We start from the raw sequence: 24,036 nt of genomic DNA, 5'->3' as shown, positions 1-24,036 counted from the left end.
AAAGTGGGACTTAAGGCGAGATTTAAAAGTCTCGATGGCGGGGGCCAGTTTCAAATGGGAGGGGACAGGGGAGTTCATTCCATAATTTGGGGGCTACTACTGAAAAGTTTCAACTGGTTCGCAGACCGCAATGACCTTGGGGGAGTATAGTCTTCTAGAAGTTCAGAGAGATACTGAGGTGCCAAACAATAAAATCTTAAAATCAATTCTGAAGCGAACAGGGAGCCAGTGAAGTGAAGCCAGAATCGGTGTAATGAATGTGGTCACGCTTGCGGGTTCTAGTTAAGAGACGTGCCGCAGCATTTTGGACTAACTGTAAACGTGCAATGGAGGCTTGGTTTCAGCCAGCATAGAGTGCATTACTGTAGTCCAAACGTGTGGAAATAAAAGCATTAATCACTTGCTCAAAATCATTAAAAGATAGCACAGACTTGATTCGAGCAAGGAGCCTCAGATGATAAAAGCTGGATCTGACCACAACATTTATCTGTTTGTCAAGTTTAAGCGCATTGTCCAATTTGATGGCAAGATTGAAGACCACAGGTTTAACGTAAGGTTGCAGGGAACCCAGGTCAGTGGGTACTACAACACCAGGACCACTAGGCCCAAACACTATGACCTCTGTTTTACTTGAGACAATCAAAAAGAGGTGTCAGGGAGCTGTTGCTTTCCTTTTTCAGGGGCATGTAGTTTTGCGAATCGTGATAGGAGATGCCATGTTTCTTTAAAATGAGTCCCAGGGGGAGAAGATATAGGGAGAAAAGAATAGGCCCAAGGATCGAGCCTTGAGCGACTCCAGAAGACAGGGGTGTGGAAGACGAAACAAAATGTCTGTTTCGTCTTCTCTCTCTCACACACACACACACACACACACACACACTTCTTATGCTTAATATATGCTCTGTCATCCAGTACAACAGCGTAAAACGGCTCTGCGCTCTCAGTTCAACCTCTTAGCTGAGCATGCGCACGGCCGCACGCACGCTCACACACACACACACACACACACACACACACACACACGGGATCAGAATGGGACTGACAGAGAATTTGTTTTGAATTGGAGAGGTTAGTGGTTATAAAAGTGAATTACAACTTGTAAATCATTACAGCTTGTAAATCACTTCAGACTCAGACCCGCAAATGCGGGGATGGCAAAACAAAAGGTCGATTCTCCGGTAGATGTTTGTGTTGAGTAAAAAATAAAACCACTGTGTGTCCCCTGGACGCATAGATAGTGTGTTTAATTTGATCTTCTGGAATAATATGCATCAGACAATCAGGACGCACAGCTACCAACATCTCTGAATACATGCGTGTGTATTTGTTCCTTACCTTCAGGAGAAGATGAGGAAGAGTGTTTCTGTTGCCAGTCTCTAGTAGAACTCTGTAGAGTCTGAATGGTGAGGGGGATTCTGGTGATAGAAGGGCAGCGTGGGACAGAGTTTCCTCATCAAGTACTCCCTGTAACACCATCAAATAGAATAGACAATCAAACACCTTTAGTTTCCACATGAGTGGAATATTAAAAACAAATCAAATGCAAACACCACAAGACACAAGAATGTAATGGAGCTTCAACAACATAATACAATCTTACAGAAATGGCCAAAAGGCACATTTACAGAGAGTCACAAATAGATGGCAAACAAATACGTCATATAGACATAGTGTGCTGTAAAATTAAGACTGAAATGATAATATGTTTATATATATCTTTAAATACTATGTTTGCAAATACTAACCACCATTTTCATTACCAATCCTTTAAATGTATTTAACGTTTTGCTTATAAACCGTGACTCTTCTAAATTAGATTTTTCCATATTGCTAATACATCAGTGTTGTATAGTCATTAACTCTTGGAAGCTAAAATCCATGGGTTTTCCTCCATTTAAAATGTATAAAACCACATAATACCAGTTATGAGAAATCGTTACATAGCCTAGTTAATGGAAATGTTATACTCCGTTGTACGACGGTGTTGCTTGCGGAAATAGCAGACCTGCAAGCTCACAACGCATTGCACTGCAACGTGTTCTGAGCTTGTAGATCAGCTATTTTCATTGCGTGACAGCATCGTAAAACGAAGTATAGATTGAGAGTATAAATGTCTCAATCTCACAGAGAACATGCATGACAGCATAACCAACTATGATGATTTTACCTGATCCTCTCAGTGTGGGTGAGGCATGTGTGTCTCCTGCATGGCCTGCTGGTAAAGCTGGTCTTTAGATAGAGCCCCAGCAAGGAGGGGATGCTGATTTCTGACAAGGTTCGCTGGGGGGCGGCTGGAATCCTGGGGGCTGCAGATGTCATGAACCAGAGAATAAAAACGGGTGCAGGTTTGTCAGGATGTGCAATTTTTACAGGTATATGTCTGATTATGTCATTTTGACCTGGACATTCATTTTGACTTTGACCTTGACCCGTTCAACACAAAAGTTAATCATATCTTCACGGCAGCCTTCTGCTCATTCCCATCAAGTTTCATGAAAATCTGAGACAAATCATGGAATGGCACGACAAACATTACCCCGTCTAACTCGGTTGGCAGAGGTAACAACACTAAGCAACAATACTACTACTGCCAATACTGACAATGTAATCTTTCTATGTTTCTATGTCTATTTATTACGGGTTGCTCTGAAGGAGGCAAGCCATCTATAAAAGGGTCTGTCTGTGTGTGTCTAATCTTGCAAATAGCTGGACGATCAGCGCCAAATTTATTGTGCACACTGCCAGTAGGCCAACTTAGTACTGCCACCCATTTTTAAGTCAAAGGGGCTCGGATTGGTCCAAAACCTTGCCCAGATTTGACTGACGTCGTCATCATCATCAACAACATCATCGATACGGCAGAAAAAGCTAAGTGCATGTACCTTTATTGTCATTACAGCACACCTCTGTAAGAGGTAGTTTTGCCGGCAACAGTATCCCTCGAGTCACTACAAATCGGATCATGCAAAGTGCAGAAGATGCAGAACGTCCCACCGTCTCTCCACATTTGAGCAAGACTAACTTCATCACCAATATGATGTCAGACATTCACATAGGAGCCATGTCGTTATGGGACCCCATCCATTTTCAAATGTTCCTACAGATGTTGAATGTGGTTATGTTCTGGTAACTGTGGAGGGAAAGCCAAACAAGTTGAAGTCAATACTGCTTTCTCTTCGTTGGACTTGAAATAGTTTTGGCAAAGCTTTTATCCGTTTCACAGATCACTGTCTGGCTGGAAAACGGACAGAGTGGAACTTCTCTTTTAACCTGTGCAAGTCACTGACTACGGAGCAAGCGAAACAGACCCAAACCTGAATGTTGGCACCACCATGTTTGACTGTAGGTTTTCTGCACTGTTGCATTAACCTAACTAAGCTTCAGACCTCCCAAAACAAACTGATTCGACTACTTCTCGGCTTAAAGCCCATGACCCACCTAATTCCAACACACTTTGCTAGTCTGGGATGGCTCAGGGTAGAAGACAGGGTTAATCAAATAAAAATGGGATTGGTATTTAAGATAGTCAAAGGGCCAGCGACCTCAATACCCTCATAACTACAGTACTTCTCCAAAGTGAGTGGCACCCACAGCCACAATACTAGAGTGAGTGACAACGATCTGGTACTACCCAAATATAGAATAATCATGGGAAAATTCTCATACTACTACTCTGCCCTGACACTGTCCATTAAAATATTTAAATCACTACAACGTTTTTCCCTTTTCTCCTTTGTACATACAGTATAGTATTTTGTAGTTGTTGATGCCATGTATTATTGTGTTATTTGTTATGCTATGTTGATGAATTTAATACATATGTAAAGGACCTTTTTGTGTTATACTTTTAGCCTAATGTCTGACTGTACATCGTGCTGTTTACATTCTGACTAATAAAGTATTCAATCAATCAATCAAACTGATCACGTGGCTGTCTCTTCAAACAAACCCTAGGATTACAACCGTAAACAGATTTTGTAACATGTTTGGCATCTTTTGTCTTGAGGTCATCAACCACTTTCAACCTGGCATCCCTATTTTGGGCATGTCATTATATATATGGCTAATAGGCTAAATTAAAAAGAAAATGTAAAAACAGGCTGGGCTTGTAATACCAAGGTAATACATCCTTTATTCAACTGGACTCTTGGATGCAAAAGCTGTTCTGTTTCTTAAACATGTGGGTTTAGCTTGATATATTGATCTTTACATAGTTTTAGGAGCTTTAGATCTCTCTTCTAAGCTCATTAGTCCTATTTCTGGAGGGCAGGAATATTGTTCGACTGCTTGTAACATTGCAAAGTGATTGTTAATTATTAAATTACTCACTGTAAAACATCATCAGTACAAGGCAAACAACAGTAACTACTCCATGATTCTGCTCATCACTTTCAACCTGACGTCCCTTTGGACATGTCAACATTTTCCAAAATAGCTAAAATAGTAATATATAACTCGTTGTACGAGAAATAGCAAAACAATCCAAACTACAGGATCACAACACTTTGCGATGTGACGCGTTGTGACCCTGTAGATTGGATATTTTGCAGTACAACAAATTGTATAGGGCTTAAAGGTCACAGGTCACAACTAGGATTCAGGATTTCTTATTGACAAAAGATTACACTCATACACCTGCTAAACAATACACTGGTCAATTCCCTCCCAAACGTACTTGGGAGATGGGAGATAAAATCCGAGGTCATGTTTCTCATGTTCACTTTGTATGCAGTACTTATGCTATGCAGGGTAGATAAGATGACCTGTCTGCTGTGACTGTACAGAATGTACACACACACACAGTGTGTAGTCAGTGTGTGATGATGACGGCGGCCTATGTCTGCTAGTGGGACAGTACAGAATGTACACAAACAGTGTGTAGTCAGTGTGTGATGATGAAGATGCTGACCTCTGTCTGCTAGGTGTAGGTTTGGGATCTCACCATCCAAAACAGATCCTAACGCTGCTCTCTCTGCCATCACCTTGAGAGAACTGAGAGGCTCAGGAGCCTGGAGATTGGAGCACAAAGGACAAAGAGAATAACAGGAAGGAAGTGTGTGTGTGTGTGTGTGTGTGTGTGTGTGTGTGTGTGTGTGTGTGTGTGTGTGTGTGTGTGTGTGTGTGTGTGTGTGTGTGTGTGTGTGCGTGTGTGTGTGTGTGTGTTGGAAAGGCAAAGGGTGAAAACAATGCAACACAATCTACCCAAATTGCAGAGTGTCTAAACAAACACAATTGACCCGTGTTCAGGGGAAGGAAGCCGGGTGGGGAGGGTGATAACTGTTACTGCATGTACTCCTACGGGCTGGGGCGGCACCTGTCAGCAGGGAGTGTTGGGCGGCAGGAGTAGGACAGAGGGAGGCGCTACATCCTCCCGGTGGGGGCGCCTCACTGACAGGTGAGTCAGTAGGATACAACAGCAGTGACAACACACAGAAATGTGTGTGGGGAGGAAATAATTAGCATAAGGACTAAATTGGGGAGAAAAGGGGGTAAAAGCTAAAAATCGAAAATGGATTTACTGTTGCGATTGGATGAAAGCTTCCGTGATGTGTTCAGGTCTCGGCTGACAGTATTTGAAACTGTTGATGTCTCTGTTCAAACCCTCAATCTTCTTCATCATATGACTCGTCTGCTGCTCTTCCTCCCTCAGTGCAGTGATCCTGACCTCCTCTTCCGTCTGTATAGGACTGATGAAACCTCTTGATGTGATACAGATCAGCTATTTTCGGCGCAAGACATCGGCATGCAACTAAGTATAAATCAAGCATAACTCCAACCTTAACCCCTAAACCTAACCTCTAAATGTTTCATCCTAACCCTAACCCTAACCCCAACTTCAGTCTTTTCCAAATTGTAAACCTAGCTTTAAAACAATCGTTTCTCTTGAGGACCAGGAAAATTGTCCTCACAATGTGTACTGTATTTCTCAAAGTCTACAGCACTTGTACAAGTAAACTCACTCACGCACGCATGCACGCACTCACGCAGGCACTCAGGCACGCACGCACGCGCGCACACACACACACACACACACACACACACACACACACACACACACACACACACACACACACACACACACACACACACACACACACACACACACACACACACACACACACACACACACACACACACGCACGCACGCACGCACACACACACACACACACACACACACACACACACACACGCGATTAAAACTCCCATTATTATGTTCAGCCAGCCAACCCTACCTTCCTCAGGTTGATGATGTGCACAAAGAACAGGGCACCCCCTGTTGGCCATTATGGAGGTTAGACCGGGGTAGTAGCAGCAAAGAGCCATGTGGAACCAACAACTATTTATTTCTGTCTTCAAGCCAGTGAAAATGAAATGACAAAATGAATTTGTTTGGATGAAAAGATTTAACGTCCTCTGTGTTGTGCAGTGGTGGAAAATGAGATGTAGTGGTGTAGAAGTAAAAGTATAGAACATTGAAAATACTCCACTAAAGTAAAAAGAAATACCTCAAAATTGTACTTACTTAAAGGGATATTTCACTTTCAAAAAAACTTTTGGTCATTTTATCGTCTACTCTACGCTTTTGTGAGCCCCCCAGACCGTTTTTAAGTTGCTTGATTCAGTATTTAGATATTTGATATTCATTTTATCAGACACGCCCCCTTCCTATACAAACCCATTATAACTTCAAACTCAATTTTTAACATGTTAGATTCATCAAAAACATCCGTCCTTGGTTCTGGTGACTCACCCTGCCCTCCTAATACGCGAGGGGGCCGTGTTTTTTCGATAACTTTTTTCATTTATTTTTAATATTTTTTTGGGGAAAATGAAAAAATTAAATACAATAAAAAAATTAAATAAAATAAATGAAAAAAGTAATCGAAAAAACACGGCCCCCTCACGTATTAGGAGGGTAGGGTGAGTCAGCAGAAACAAGGACGGGTGTTTTTGATGAATCTAACAGGTAAAAAATTGAGTTTGAAGTTATAATGGGTTTGTATAGGAAGGGGGCGTCTGATAAAATGATTATCAAATATCTAAATACTAAATCAAGCAACTTAAAAACGGTCTTGGAGGCTCACAAAAGCCTGAGTAGGCGATAAAATGACCCAAAGTTTTTTTGAAAGTGAAATATCCCTTTAAGTACTGTTAAAACAGTACTTAAGTAAATGTACATAGTTACTTTACACCACTGGTGTTACGTTGTTTTCCTCGGAACTGATGTGCAGGCGCAGCATGTCTAACCCGAAGAGTGTCTGAACAACATTTAACGTCTGTTGCAGACTGGACCTCCGTAAACACCTGCCGCATGAGAGCTTCCTGCAACGCCATTGGTCAGCTGCTTGCTTCATCCGTAAACACCAGAGCCATAAAGAGAGCTATGACACTAGCGTTGACTCCCATGGTAAGAATGGAATGCGGAAGTGCTCTGTCTATCTCAATGAGATAGTTCCAATGTGCCCATAGAGGCCCGCTTTGCGGCGAGATCAACACGTGAAGTTACTCTATCTTCTACACTCTGGTAAACACGTTCTTCACCTCTTCTGATTGGTCCCTGAACTCAACCACCAATCAGCATGCTCCTTCCACCTTGTTCCCATCGCTGGTAAACACGTAAGCTCCTCATCAGTTTTTCATCAGACATTTTTATTTCGTTTGGACTTTATGTTTTCAATGTCAAGTTAAGTTTTAGGCCTAATTATTTACCTGGGTTTGGAATATTAGTATTTATTATTATTTTAAGACTTAATTACATTTTTAAATATGTTTTTATTAGTTTTAGTGTTAATTTGAGTTCTTCAAAGGCTCTGCTGTAAACACGTTTCTCACCTTCTGATTGGTCCCTGAACTGAACGACCAACCAGCATGCTCCTTCCACATTGTTCCGCCTTCTAAAAATTAGAAACATATTTTAAAAAATTGGAAGAAACAACAACGTTATGCCCGCGGTCACTATACTCAACCCGAGATGTTCCTTTTTAGTGAGGCCAAGTTTTAAAATAAGAATTGAATACCAATACTTATACGAGACAACTAAAACTAGTTTTTTCAATGGTAGTGGATGGAGACTCTCCATGAGAATGGAGACCCCACCGCACTGATTTTGAAACGGAAATTGAAGGAAGGGGTCTTTATTCAGCAATATACTGTATCCATCTCCCTTTTAGAGACATCTTCCTGCAATAAATCTGCATTTTAAAAGCATTTATAGAGTTGTCTTTCCAGCAGCCCTATCAGTTGTGTGGTGAACAACAGTGAGACAATAGGCTGAAATGCATGACAGATGTATAAAACTCAGATAGCTACTGTACCACTTGAAGAGAACACTAGATGGCAATATCGGGAAGGCAATAAAAAAGGATGCAACAGTCTATACCTACAGTATAACACATCACAGTATTTTATATAAGTTGCTAACACCTTATTTTTGTGTGGAGGTATCAAGGCCTGATTTCATAAGCTTGTTATGGCAATTATTGACTACTGTCAATAATCTACTTCCATCTACTTGTAGATGGAATATGTGCTTTCTGAATATAATTCCACCATTTCAACTTAAATATTAACATTTGACAACTATCCATGTCCTGTCTATTTTGTCAATAATGATAACTATACAAATTCATGTGAAAATAAACCATTCCTCCATCATTAAATCGCTGTGCAGAGCATCTTGAAATGCAAGTATACAATGAGTGGATGTTTTGAATTTCTCTGAACATATCTCTTTTACAAAGAGTTACTTGAGTTTTCAGATACAGTATGTTACACTTCTACTGAAGAATTGTCCAAGTAGCTATCTGGGGATCCAGAATCCAGTATCAAATGAGTTTCATTAAAAATAACATTTCACTTCAACCTTTGACAAAATTAATTGCTGGTGTTACAATGCAAATTACTAAATGGTTCCTGTGATATTTAGTGAGAGCTTTGCTTTCAAAATAGCAATGTTGATAGGAAGAAAAATATAAATTTCTTTAGATAAATGTTTGGAAAGTAAAAACACAAAGGGTTCACAATTCCAAGCAGCACATTTCCTGGGCATTTGCTGATCACATTTACACAACCAACAGTAGTTGAATGCAACTTGACAGGCACAGGGACCCAGTATTTTGTGCATTGCTCACACTCTGCATGTTGTATTGGAGCATTTGTCCAAACTCAAGTACATTCTTCAGTTGGAAGTAAAGCCTGCAATGGAGATGCATTCCTCTGCAGTTTGTGCATTGATTTTTGCACTATGTGGTTTTGCATGTTTGAATATAGTTTTCACTGCAGAAGCTGATGGCAATTCAACAGGTACGTTTTGTTAGTAGTATGCATAACTCCTAATGAAAATATAAACTTAAAAACGGTTGCATTGATATGGTGAGTCTACTGTTTATTTTTTTTTGTTTGGCGATTTATTTTGCTATTTTGTTGTCTTCCAACAAAACAGGAGAGCATAGTATTGCATTGCCCAAACATTACATATTTTTTTATTCCAATTAAATGTACTTCTGCAGCTTAACAATGTTCGACATTAATGTACAACTGAACATGATCCAAGTATAGCCTTGCTTGTTGTGCTGCTCTCTCATTTTCTCTCTTTCTGTCTCTGTACCAGTGATTCTCCCCAAACCAGGTCATTGCCCTAGACGTCTGAATGTGATCCCATCAAAGAAGGGGTGTGACTGTGATGAGGACTGTCCTGAGGACCACAAGTGTTGTACCTTTGACTGCGGAGGGGTCTGTGTGCCTCCTGCTTTCTGTAAGTTCTGTAAGCTGTTTTATCACAGTCAGGTGTTTGACTCAAAATCTCTGGGCCAGTGAGTCATAGAAGTTAAAGGGATACTTCACTTCCGGGCCGCCGACACATTTAAAAAAAATATTAAAAATAAATGAAAAAAGTTATGGAAAATTCATGGCCCCCTCACGCATTAGAGTGTCCTACTAATGTGTGAGGGGGCCATGAATTTTCCATAACTTTTTTCATTTATTTTTAATATTTTTTTTAAATGTGTCCCCGGCCCGAAAGTGAAGTATCCCTTTAAGCTCATAAGGCTTGTCAAATGTGCTTCGCCTTGGCTGTGCTTTGAAGGGCAACAGAAAAGGTTGCAATGATTCAGTCAAGCTATTTGTCCGGTCTACATCTGCTTCTGCTTCTGTTTCAAATGCACACGCTTATGTTGATTTTGGCATTCCTGAACCCTTTTCCTCTCAAGCAAAGCCAGGAGTGTGTCCTCGCAGACAGTGGGGATCTGGGATGTGTGCTGAGTACTGCTCTGATGACAGTGACTGCCCCAGTGATGAGAAATGCTGTCACAATGGATGTGGACATCAGTGCATCGCACCATACAAAGGTTGGATTTAGGCCAAATTGACAGCAAGAATGTTGCACGTCTCTAATATCTGCTGCTATGAGAGACCTTTTGTTTCTATGCAAAACAAATGTGCTGTTGGTTAACTAGAGAAATGACTATTGTCGCTGATGGGCGGAAACCTTGTACCTTTGTCCAAAACTGTTACTTTTCAGGAAATAGAAAAGATGACCCGTGTTCCAATGGATTCAATGCGGTTATTACTTGTTTGTTAATACTTTATAAAACCCACAGACAGACTTAACTACTTCCAAACTGGAGTCCCTATTTTGGGCATTATCGTTATAGGTGATCATTTTTCTAAAATAGCAGATCTGCAAGCACACAGCGCAGTTGCATCACGACACATTGTGAGCTTGTAGATTGGTTGTTTTTGCTACTATTACATGACACTGTCATACGACCAAGTTTAAAATTTGACGCGTTAACACGTCCATGGCAGTCAAAGAGTTAATTTATGAAAACATTGTAAAATATGGAGGTTTCTGACCAACAGCGACGCAAAAATCTTTAGATCTTGTAACAGACACTGTGCCTCTCGCTTGTCTTTAGTGAAGCGAGGTAAGTGTGGGCAACCCCAGGGGACGCCCATGTGTGCCGAGTACTGCTACCATGATGGTCAATGTCCTGAGGAACAGAAGTGCTGCCGGACAACCTGTGGCCATGCCTGCAGCGAGCCTTGCTGATCGGACAACCAGCACTGACCGACATAGATCTGCTATATTCTGTCCTCCACTGATCATAAGTGAGCACTTGTGTTGGTTGCATTTACGGAGGATAGGACAAGTGGGGAACAAAGACACATCACGTATCTTACTAACATATCAATACAACACTTAAAAAAGTCCAATGGGTAAGAGTGAACGCTGTGGCACAGAAACAGTGAGCTGCACGGCCAAACAGTGACAGCATCTTGAACTTTGATCGGAAATGTACTGTGTGCCGTTTTGGTGCTGGGCTTTTTGTATTTCCTGTTTGTACTTCAAGTAATAAAATTGTTTGTAGGACCTGCAGATACTTCCTTGTGCATTTATGACCTTGTTGGTAAGAGGTTTTCAGCTTCACAGCTGCCTCTTATATGGGCATTTTTGGGCAGGAGCTTTGCTGCAAAAACAAATGATGAAATGGGCCAAGAATGCAAAGTGCAAATTGGAAGCAAACCAGGCTGTTTTTAGATGTGGCCAAGAAATTGTGCTGTCCACAAGTTTCAACATTTTTGCACCATTTCCTCACATCTATAAATGTCCTCTACTAAAAGAATACGTAATTATAGGTAGCTATTCACTATAGCTCGCATTCCTTTTCAGCGACAAATTTGAATATGTTAAAAACTTTTGTTACGTTTCCTGTCTGGGCATAGTACCTACTTGCCTGTAGCAAAAACATAGTTTGCAGCTAACCAGACGTGACCATCATTGATGTGGAATGCAGAAGGTTTTCCCCCCCAAAACTTTATTTTTCCGTTCCACGGTAGCGCTGAACATGTGCAAAAGGAGAAATTGCTGACTAGCCAAAGACAGAGACTTCTGTGTTTGTCCCCTCTAGGTCTGCCAGAAGTGGGGCCAAGTTTATTTACATAAAGTGCACACTCAGGGACAAGTAATACAGCTTTCAACTCTTCTGCATTTCAGAAATAGTGCAGAGAAATAATGTTTTATCATTTAGTTCCTACATGTTATCCATTTAATATGCCCAGACATGATCCAATCATTTTAACTTCTAAACTGGATTTGAATTTTTGGGATATTTAGCATGATGTGTACCAATTCTGGCTTTGCCAATGTGACTGTTTGTCAACAACGACCCTAGTCTCACATACAATATATGAAGAATACATGTTTTGTCCAATTCTATAACAAAACTACAACAATCAAGCTTTTCGTCAGTTTATTTCAAATAAAACAGTGTATTGAAAATACAATCATTAAAACCCCAGTTTCCCCACATCTCTTAACACATTCTCAGAGTGGTTAATAATTTAATAGCAACTGAAACAAAGTTTTATGGAGTTTTGGTTAACAGAATAAGAATACATGGCAATCTTCACACACAGCTTGTGATGCTTTAACAGTAGAACTAGGTGAGTGAGAAGTGGCCACAGCACATGCTGAAACTGCATCAAACTGACAATGAGCAAATCAGTAAACCACCAGATGCAAGCAAAACAATGAAAGGCAGTTTGTTAAGGAGACATTTTGCCAATGGCCACATTCAACATTCAATCATGCATTCATTAAATAGGTTCAAGTGTCAATGTTTTAATAATAATTTTGTGGTTAATTAGAGAATTTTTTTTATGCACTAGGAATCTTCGACAAAGCAATCCAAACCCCACAAATACCTCCCATAATGCACAGGTTGCTGAGGTGTATGCTCTTTTGAAAACCATAGTTATTTAGCAATAAATTGATTAAATTCCTCTCTTATATGGTATTTTATTCTTATATACTGTGACATTTAACATTTGTCAGGGACCATTGTACAGTGAAGCTATAATTCCCTTGAGGTCACGCTCTAGTGCGATTATGAAAAGGTACTCCTGACTATCCTGTAACACAAGATGTCAAACATGTTCAAGCCCTTGCTGTCTACGATTTGGGACAACCTGCCTAAAGTGCTTAAAGCACAAGGACACTTTGGTATTGGTTTGGGACGAATTGTGCAGTTACCTTGTCATGATGTTAACTAGTCCAAATGGTGAGATAAAGGCCTATCGCTCCTTTGCAACGTTGATTATGAATTAATAATCCAAAAATAGTGTCCTCATTGACTTACATTGTACAGTAAGTCACTCTTTTAGCATGTAAATGCAAACAAAGCTGATTACGCCAATACAGAACACCAAACCCAGTATGACATTGTTCTTTTAAAACGGTGCCATACTGAGTTGTGATATAGTGGCAGAATCTGCTTTGTTTGTGTTTGTATGTGTGCTAAAAGAGTGACTTTGAGAGCTGTTTCACCATGCAATGTTATGCAAGTCAAAAAGGATACTATTTTTGGACCATTCATTTCTAATCAACGGCGCTACTGTAGAGATCTCGCCAATTGGACTAGTTACACCATGACAAGCACAGCGCAAAAACAAGGATTACAGTTATGTATTCAAGATGTAGAGACCTCTACCAAAGTTTTCAATTTTCAATTAATACAATTTCAGGTCAATTCCTGAAACGCTGTTTTTATTTCATGTCTAGCATTTTCATTTCCTTATTGACTTATTTATTGTTCCCGTTTCAATTACCCAAAGTGCTTTACAAATAAAACATACAAATTATGAGGTTGTTGTTTTTTTTAAACAACGTTTTATTATTACTACTACCAATAACCAGCAAAGAAATGGCATCAAGGAAATTATAGCTATAGTAGAGTTATGGCTTCATTAGCAGATACTGAACAATATCGATGACACAAACAAACAAACAAAACAAACAAAAAATAACATTCAACCAGCATTGAGGTTTAGTGAACAAAGCTTTGGGTCCATCCACATGACAACAGTAGAGCCCTTATCCTCCAGCCCACATACTCAGCAGTATCGATACTTCTTCCCCACTAAGAGGCAGGGAAAATGTGCTAAATCCATTTCCATCCAGTTCAAAATAAATTCCTGTGTCTTCTTTTAAAAAGAAAACAGAAAGTTCAGGTTAAAAGTTTTTTCTTAAAAACTTCCCAGTGCACAAAACAGTTCTTCCCTGAATGTTAGAATTGACCAGTGCATTAGCCCAAATGGCTAACCTCCTTAGAAAATGGGGGTCGGGGTCTAGTTTGCATGAGTTTTTCAGATTGGTGGCACGCCCCTCATCCTGCGGATGAAGTTGGCTATTCGTTTGGCCAGACCTGGACTGGGCTCCTCTACCTGGAACGTACGAGTGAGCAAGTTGTAAAGGGAGCCGTATCCTACGGCCACCACAGTGCAGGTGAGGCAGATGACGTTGTAAGGCATGCTAAAGTCTGGAGTGGGAAGGTTGACCAACAGAGGCTCCGTGTAGACACGCATGAAGTAGCTGGACTCTTCTTTACAGGGGAAACTGAGGGGAGGAACATGATGGAGGAGAAGCAGAGTGAGGGAGCAGCTAGGGTTCAACAAGCTGTTGAAACATTCTTAATACTAGTGATTCACACAACATTGGAATGTGTAGACACTGGTGGTAAGTAACTAGGTACATTTACTCAAGTATTTAAGTACTTTTACTTAACTTGAGTATGTCCGTATTTTAAAACTTTATATTTCTACTCTACTACTCTACTACAAATTATTGGAAAACTTTAGTTACTAGTTACTTTGGCGATTTAGATTATTATAAATACATTAACCAATTAAGCTCTGTTTTATACTCGCAATAAATAGTTGAACGGCTTTTTTTGAAAGATTGAGCCTTTTTGAAAATAATAATAATAAAGTATATTATGATGCCAATACTTTTGTACTTTGACTCAAGTAACATTTTGAATACAGCACTTTTACCTGTAACCGAGTATCTTTTCAATTAAGTATTGTACATCTTATTTAAGCAAAAAAAAAACGTCTTCCACCACTGGTTGAAACATTCTCGATAGTGAATCACAAAACATTTGGAATGTGTAGACAGCGACAACAGTGTGTCAACAATGAACAGCTATACTTACAAGCTGCTGAAGAGCGGGCGTTCCTGAGTGGCGTTTGTATCCATAGCAACAACGCTGGGCACAAGAGCGCTGACGACAGAGGACCTGAGTGAGAAATGGACAGCTTTCAGTCACTTAATTCTACCTTCTTCAAGTCAAATCAGGCCTGAGGACCAAAATGTGTTTTCTCTAATAAATAAGTCCATCATTCTTGTCATTTAAAAATGGCACCTAAAATGACTACGTGTTGAACATGAGACATTCAGATTTAAAGACTCAATGTATGTTTTTCCATCTCATTTCTAAAGCTGTTCAATACTATTCAGTTGTAGACGGCCCTAATGCATAACAAACATGCCAGGCCGAAACAGATTTTTACCCATTTCAATAGTCAATATTAGCCCAGATGTATCCATGGGACACAATACATCTTACTGTACTTCATCCATTTTCACGATTTTAGTAGGGCTGTCACGATTACAAATTTAAGTTGACGATTAATTGTCACTCGAATAAATTGCGATTAACGATTTAATTGTGTGTTTGGCATTGAACATTGGAACACATGAAGCCTTTTAGGCTTCGTAATCAAAAATTGCACAGGGCAGATATGACAAATAACTGAAATATACAATGAAATTATTGAGATATTTAGTAATAGCAGAAATAGCAGATCAACAAGCTTACAACGCGTCACAGCGTTGTAAGCTTGTAGATCTGCTATTTCTACTTTTTTTTATATTTGAAAATGTGTGACGATTATGAAAAAATAATTGCGATTATCTCAAATAATTGCGATTAGACGATTATGCAATAATTGTGACAGGCCTAGATTTTAGCAGAACAGCTGACCAAAATGTATACTGTATGTATAAAATGTAGGCACACACCCGACATAGAATCCGTGGTTGGGGTCAGGGGTGTATTCAGTCCATTTCAGCAGAGCCCTTTCAAACTCCACAGTGACCTCTGTGACAGAGTTCGGAGGCAGCTGGATCAGCATCTCCAGGAGGTGTGGTCTCAGACGGTCCTTAGACGGTTGGTAATGGATGTAGCCTGGTATACAATTTCATGTCCATTTTATACTACGTTAGGCAGTACTTTGTAACCGTTTTTGAAGAAGTGCTATACAATGATGATTTCAGTCCATACTGCCATGCCAAAGGAATAACCACCATCTCATAGTCATGATTATTGTTGTTATGTACCATCATCATCATTATTCGTTTTAAAATGGATTAACAGAAGAGAGAGAGAGACTGAAAAAAAGACATGGTGTTTCTGCTGTTTCACTAGGCAAAGGAAACAAAGCTTTACACTGAAAACACTGTTCATGTACTCCTCCTTGTGGTTAGAATTAGCAGGTGCACACAAATAGCAAGATGTACATCACTGATAAACACACCCTACCAGTGTTGCAATGCTGAATTGGAACGTGGTTGCACTCTATTTTAATGACGTGACGCTCACGTCGCTTAACACCTACACTACAGGTCACACAATGGACAATTGATATGCATCTAGGCTCATTCCTATGTTAATCCACCTGGTGTGAGTCTGGAGCCTTTGTAAACTTTGTTGAGGTGTGAATTTAAAGTTGTTTTAAATCTATGCGTGTGCCTGCGCGTGCTCCTGGTCAAATAGGTTCCTGCACGGCGTGCAAGGCCGTCCCATGAGCAATGCAACCCTGCACCCTACACTAAGTGCACATACAGGCTTGCTTGTGCATGTAAAAAATATCAATCATTTGATCCCCCCCAACCCTCATTTTCAAAAATATACAACCCTCATACACATTCATTTGTGTGTGTGAGTGTGTGTATAGAAAATCCTCTGTTAATTTATCCACTTGTAACTTCAAGATTGTACAAATGTAACCTTACGGGTCCATTTGGTTACATTTTGCACAATCTCAGAGTTTAGATTAACACTGGGTATTTCACAGTGTATGTGAGCATGTTTGTGCGAGTTATGTTGGGTTTCCTGGAACACTCACTGGGCTTGTTGTCTTTGCCCTTGCTGGTGACGGTCAGCGTGTGGATGTAGAGGCGGAGGTACCAGGGCACGGTGTCCAGCAGTAGCACGGGGAACGCCCTGTAAGGGTGGTAGTTGTACATCAGAGTGTGGATCTCTCCCGTCTGCAGCCCATAGCCGGCCACATAACGTTCAGCATGGAGGAGGGGGCGCAGCATGTCACCTGCACGGTGTGGGGCAGACGAGAGACGGTCAAGATTCAAGATTCAAATTGTTACATATACACGAGACGAACACACAACAACAACAAAGAAATTATGAAAAATAGCAACAATAGCAAGAAAAATGGCAAAGTATGCACATTTGTAGATATAATGTACAATTGGTACATTGAAGGTGCTGTGTGCATGGTTCCCTCGTCAAATTATGATCCATATCCATCTGTGTTTGTGCGCACTGTTCAGTATGTGTATAAATATCTATTGTACATGAATATTTCTTAAATTACTTTTGATTATTTAAAGCTGGAGTTATGCTGTAGGCTTGCTAAAGAATAAGATGGGAGAATGTTGATTTACTGTATAGTAGTCTTATATTTAATTGCTACCCTAAGAATTGTGTGCATTTTGAAAATACTATACTGTTCTAAGAAGCATCTTGTTACATATTAGGCTAGCAAGATGGACATCTTCTATCCAGGCCTGTGAAATACACATAACTCTAAAGTCATTGAAATATGCATTTCAAATACAGAAATACTGGCCATATTTGAAAACACGGCATGCTCTGCCTGCCATAATGTTACTCACCTGCAGTGAATTTCCAACGCAGCAGCATGTTGAGTGAGCGCAGGGAGCCAAAGGTGGACGCCTGGGTCAGGTCGTAGACAGCGTAGGTCCTCCTGTCACCCAGCACTATAGCCTGGCTCAGCAGGGGAGTGGCCGGAGTCAGATCAAACTGCTCCCCCTGCAGCCCATACACAGCATTACAATTAAGGACACGTTCATACCAAAGCTCTTGCAGATTGTTGTGATTCTAAAATCTCTATTTTTCCAGAGAATTGTCAGATATCCATTATATATATATATATATAACTGTTCTTTTGGACAGCATCTACTGTCGTAATGGGAAATTTGTTTTATTTGTACCCATACTTATTGTACAATGACAATAAAGTGAAATTGATTATACAATGTCAAATTATATTATAGACTCAAATCCATAGCAGAGTGAGTACTTCTCTTAAAGTGATGGTTTTGGGGAAATATTATTAATTGTTACTTATTCAAATCAGACAAATTCATGAAGCCTTTTTGATGTCTGCACACAGTTAGAAGATCTAGTGAACAGTGAGCCTAGTCTAGAATCAGCTCAGTTCTTGAATATTTGCACGTCCTCACAATCGTAGGGAAATACACTTTCAACTTTAATTTAAATGGACAGACACAATGACACATTGTAATTAAATTAACATATTTATTTTTCTACATATTTATTTTTCTAATTTCAGTATTAGCAAAGAAATCAGATCGTATAAAAAAAAAACACTATGCTCGTACGAAGTTTTCAATCATGAGCTTCTGAGCTCTACAGTACTTCCTTACTTTTGAGAGGAGCTGCAACGTGATTCCATTGTCATTCCAGAATTGAGCTGAACTAGAATATGTTCACTATTCAACATACCTTCAAAAAAGGCATCCATGAGTTTGTCTGAATCTGTGTAAATAGGAAAAAAAAGTACAACTCCCCAAAAACGGAAATATCCCTTTAAAAAGGAGAATTTCTGAACTACGTTTTTCTTACCTTTTATATGATATTACTATATCCTAGGACGAGTGGTACAGTAGAACATTTTCATAACTCCATCCAGAGTCCACCGCAGCTAAAAACCCGAGCGGATGGTCCATGCTCTAGATCAAATATTTTTATCGCGATTTTATTATATTTTTGCCCGTGATCAGAGTGTAAACACTACGACGGCCCATTTGGGACAAAAACACCGTGGACAGTTAGTCATTAGGAAATTCAGATATGAACTAAAAAATATATATAAAATCACGATAACAATACACGATCTAGAGCATGGACAATCCGCTCTGGTTTTTAGCTGCGGTGGACTCGTCCTAGGATATAGTAATATCATATAAAAAGGTAAGAAACACGTAGTCTGGAATTCTCCTTTTAACTCACTACCAAGTGCCCCTAATTTTATTCAATTTCCATCATTACTCTGAAGTTTGCGAAGGAGTGAAATACATTTTGGGTAAAAAGCTACGGTACAGAGCCTTTCACATTGAGAGGATGACAGCACAGTATCAGAAGGATACTAACCTGTGGGTTGTCTGTGATGTCGATGTAGACTTTACTAGAGGAGGCCAGTGGGCAGGCGTCTGTCAAGGTCCGAGAGAACATCTTGAACAGAGACCATTCTGAGAAAACGGACAGACATACATACATTTAAAGTCAAAGAAGTAAAACATGTGTATAACCCACACGTCAAATTCGACTATCGAATCAATACTGCTGAATGTGGACAGGGCAATACTACATTCATGAAAGATTACACCAGAAGAGTTCTCCCAGTGCCTTCTCTCACCTCGCTTGCCCTGTCCGGAGGTGTGCAGATCAAAGACCACGTTCAGTGTCTGCCGGAGCTCCCAGGATGTGGATTTGCACTGCCAGTCCTGACATACGGGTCTGATGTGCACGGCTTGGGAGTGGAAGCTACTATGGAAGAGTTTCTCTGACTTCATCAGGACAGCCAGACCAGCCTGGATGAGGGAGAAGAATGAACGGTGCATTTTTAATAGATGGTTTGAACGCCAAGTGGTACTGATGGCTTTAAAGTCTTTCACAGGCTTCTGTCCACCAAGACGCTTATTTACACCATGCTACAAACAGCAGCATTGCAACGAGACGCTGATCGTCTATTCTGCGCTAAGCAATGCGCACTTGCTGTTTTTAAACTGTCCGCTGAGTGTTTAAAATGTTCAACTTTGGATAGAACCCTATGCTCATCACTGAAGAATCACTCCACCCTCAAGTGCTCCCACATTAATGTTTTAGAAGATCGTTGTAAAGAAGGAAAAAAACGCTCAGGTGGAAAAATTGCCTTAAAGGGCAAGACCAGAGGTTTGGGTTGTGTATTTACCTTGCCATGATGTAACTCCAAAGGTGGACAAGAAATCAAAAATAATTGCTCCATTGATTAGAAATTGATAATTCAAAATATGCTCCTCATTGACTTACATTGTACACTGAAACAGCTCTCAAAGTCACTATTTTAGCACGTAAATGAACACATAAGCTAATTCAGACAATATAGAACATCACCAAACCCAGTACTGTTTATTTTTTTAATAAAAATGTCAACTTCCTGCTGATTTTACTATTTGAAGATCCGGATCCGGATCCAGTCCGGGTTTTCTTCTTAATAAAAATAGCTAAATCAACAGGAAGTTAACATTTTTATTTAAAAAAAAAACAGTACTGGGTTTGGTGATGTTCTATATTGTCTGAATCAGCTTTGTTTGTGTTCGTTTATGTGCTAAAAGAGTGACTTTGAGAGCTGTTTTACCAATTTCTAATCAATGGAGCAATTATTTTTGATTTCTTGTCCACCTTTGGAGTTACATCATGACAAGGTAAATACACAACCCAAACCTCTACCAAAGTGGTCTTGCCCTTTAAGGGGAATCAACAAATTTTAACTGCAGGGCCTGCAGGTGGCACACCACGGTGGAGAATGGGTTTTGAATCCTCCACGCGCGGTGCCTTACTTGTTCAGTAACAGAGGTCATCTCTAAGCTAACAGAAAATACATTTAAATCTACCAATTTCATCCAATTATGAGAGAGAACTCATACAGGATTAAAATAAGGGGGTATTGGAACTAGAGTCCTGCAACAGGGCGGGTACACGTGTTTGACAGGTAAAACGGATTAAAAAAGTACTTTACTTTTTTATTTTGAAGGTTAAACCGTAAGTGTTTTGTATGCAGTTCTGTTGAGTTGACTGTCTTGCTTGCTGTCCTGATTACTGAATGAACCGCTCGGTAATCTGAATGGTGTCTCACTCTCTGGTGTAAATGGCTGAATACTGTAAAGTAGTTGTGATTGATTCTGCAAAATAGGCTGCTCAGGTTTTTAGTCGCTTACTTACATGTAGATATTATCGTTAAACTGTTTGTTTTCTACCTCTGCAAAGTAGCCAAAGTCTGTTAGTTGTGGACGGTTGTAACATTATGGTTTTCTGCACATTAACCGTAACATAAGCAATGTGTCAGTACTCAGTAGCCAGCTACACCGAAGGTCGTGATTGTAATTTCTTTCTGCCATAATGTGAGGCACTGCTGCAGCAGAATGTTACATCTTGTGTTCAAAAAATGCAGGGAAGTAAAAATAAAGCAGTTTTTAATTGTCTGTAGGCTATGAAATCACGGGTAACAGGGCGGGCAACAGGTCAGGTCTGGATTGGATTTTGAGGTCAGTGCACAGGTCTCATTATTAACAGGTGGGGTGGGTGCAGGTTTGCAAAATTGGACCCATGCAGGACTCAAATTGTAACACTATCAAATTGAAGCTGATAAATGGGTTCGCTCTCCTGATTGGATGACACACAACAAACGCATACCTTGGAGCCACATGGCAAGAGTTTCTTCCAAGGGGTCAGATTTTCAGTGCAGACAATCTCACGTGGCAGGGTGGCATAGCGAAGGAAGCTGTGATCTGTGACTGAATGGAGAACCCCACAAAATATATGAATATCTGTACTGTATAAACATCATGCAATGAGTGCTTTGCAAAAGCTCCAGCAGGGAGCTTTCTATAGCCTTGATATTTTTATTAATAATAATAATGTTTATTTTAAAAGCATCTTTTATCTGTAAGGGTAAAACACTTTACAATATTTAGATACATGTTTTTAGACATTTAGAGCAAACAGCAAATGAGTAGGAGGTGATTTACAGAAGTGTACCACATTTTCATATGCTCACACGTGCATGTATGTGTGTGTACACAAACTACACATGTATGTGTTAAGGAGAGGGGTAGGGGGTGAGGTTTGTAATGTGTCAGATGAATGTGACCTTGGAGCTTACCATTGCCAATGTCTAAACCGAGTGGTTTGAAGGAGGCGCTAGGCTGAACGGTGTTCGTGGAGTCAATGAAGTTGAGTGAGGCACAGAAGATCCCTGAGAGAACATTGGTCAGCTCCTTCCATGCACCATCCACACTACAGGTAAGAACAGTGCAATGTTCAGAAATAGCCATGATGTACCAACATCTTTGACAAGACAATATCATCTGGTGAAATGAATGAACGAATGCCTTCCTGGATTCTGGGGAAAACTTACCAAAACATGGTATGCTTTGGAAAATTGTCTACAGTAATGTAAAGTATTAATTGTAGTCAAGACACAATTATATAGGGTACAAAGTATATAGGGTTTAAGTGGTTAATTGTTCAGCCCTACAGGTTTTTTCTAGTCATTGGATACACCATACTCACTCAGTGACAGTGTCCTGGAACCAGACCCAGAGTTCAGCCCCAGGCGGGGAGGGTAGGAAGGGCTGCCCCCACTGCATAGTCCTCCAGTAGCCCTGGGTGAAGGAGATGTGGAGCTCTCTAATTGAAAACTTGGAGATCACCTGGCCCAGTGACTTGGGGAACAGGCGGTAGTGGGAGACTGCAAGAAATAAAATCACACCACTGATGAGGAATTCAGAGGTGACCATTATTGTGTGATGGATGATTAGATAAAAGGGACCAGATGATCAAAGATGATTTGATAACAGGGAATTCAGGAGTGATGTGGTTAACATTCATAAAAGCTGCTGGGTGTGTGACTGATGTCAAGTTCGTATTTGTGTAGCACACCATAGACATGATATGAAATACTTTGTCAATAAATTCCGTGCAGGTGATTAAGTGTTGGAAGCGCTCGTTTTCAAAAACGCAACATCTTGCTGCCTCCTGCATTTATTATGTGCAATTTCGAAACAGGAGGCAGCAGGACCGTTGAGATTTCCCACGAGCGCTTCCAAACTCCAACACTTAGAAAAAGACCTGAAAATCACCTGCACAGAATAATTATTTCTTGACAGAAAGTAGCTCATAACATGTCTATGGTGGATTTTTATGAGACAAAAACTTTGCAGACAGAAAGAGGATAATTCAAGCTTTCCGTACAGCTGCAATGTTGGTCAGTTTAACGTCGTTTAATACAATCAGATAGGACTTTTCTGTTTGGACGTATGGGCTGTCAAGGGTTGGTGTTGCAACTCTAGCTTACAGGTATTAAAAAAGGAATCTAAGAGTTGCTTGCGGCTAGCAGTAGTCCTAGGCTATTCTTTCTTTACCAATGTTTTTGTCTGGGATAGGAAAGTGCACTGTGCAACAATGGTTGCAACTTGCAGAGGTTTTGAGTGGGCGCTCTGTCTAACAGCTGGCTTTCACTGAATGGGTTATGTGCTAATGCCCGAATAAAAAACCTAGCTGCAGCCAGTCGCAATTGCAATAGTGCATGTATGTATTTATACGTTGGTATATTTGGTGCAGTTATAACTGCACCGAATTAAAATAAAAGGGTTGCAGACAGTTAAGCAATTCTGAGGCAAAATGTTGCTTTAAAGTTTGAACCAACAGTAACTGTAGTCACTGTATCAGCTAAAGCTACTCACCTTTGTTTCCTCCCATGAAGTCTGTGTCCCACAGGGTGCGGAACTGGAAGCTGGCATAAACATCCCCCGAATGAAGCGGCCTGATGACCAACTCCTCCTGGAAGTCATCTTTAGTGGGCATGTGGGTGACTTCGGGTCCAGAAGTGGCCTTATTGTTGTCGCTTGGAGCAGCAGCATCATCGTCGGGAGTCGCTTCCTCAACCTGGGTTGCTATCCATTCGGTGGTCGGCTGACTTGTTTCGTCTGCAAGCTCTCTTTGTGGGTTGTTATGATTGTTCTCCACAACGCTGTGGGTCTCACTGACGGGGGTCGTGTTTTGAGTGTCTGCGACAATAAGCACTGATACATGACAAACAATGAACAGTAGAGCCGGGAAGCTGCACCTGTACGCAGCCATTTTTAACTTA

The 24,036-nt window shown here is 40.4% G+C and overlaps 2 protein-coding genes across 2 annotated transcripts; one reads left to right on the top strand and one right to left on the bottom strand.

The window, feature by feature from the left end:
• Positions 1-9,183: 9,183 nt before the first annotated feature.
• On the top strand, positions 9,184-11,374 carry wfdc2 (WAP four-disulfide core domain 2). Its single transcript, XM_080444558.1, has 4 exons — positions 9,184-9,303; positions 9,611-9,754; positions 10,209-10,346; positions 10,917-11,374. The coding sequence occupies exons 1-4, from the start codon at positions 9,201-9,203 to the stop codon at positions 11,048-11,050; spliced, it is 519 nt and encodes a 172-aa protein (XP_080300684.1). The 5' UTR covers positions 9,184-9,200; the 3' UTR covers positions 11,051-11,374.
• An 862-nt stretch (positions 11,375-12,236) lies between these two features.
• Positions 12,237-24,036, bottom strand: pigt (phosphatidylinositol glycan anchor biosynthesis, class T). The gene is made up of 11 exons (XM_080445456.1): positions 23,630-24,036; positions 22,458-22,635; positions 22,048-22,181; positions 21,579-21,679; positions 19,543-19,717; positions 19,278-19,375; positions 17,756-17,912; positions 16,969-17,169; positions 15,863-16,028; positions 14,994-15,077; positions 12,237-14,395 (listed from the first exon to the last, which is right to left on the bottom strand). Exons 1-11 carry the CDS (start codon positions 24,024-24,026, stop codon positions 14,146-14,148), a joined length of 1,941 nt encoding a protein of 646 aa, XP_080301582.1. The 5' UTR covers positions 24,027-24,036; the 3' UTR covers positions 12,237-14,145.

The sequence above is a fragment of the Gymnoscopelus braueri genome, assembly GCF_963280865.1.
Source record: "Gymnoscopelus braueri genome assembly, chromosome: 12".
Classification (NCBI taxonomy): domain Eukaryota; kingdom Metazoa; phylum Chordata; class Actinopteri; order Myctophiformes; family Myctophidae; genus Gymnoscopelus; species Gymnoscopelus braueri.
The sequence above is the reverse complement of the archived record's forward strand: the minus strand, read 5'-3'. Positions and strand labels throughout refer to the sequence as shown.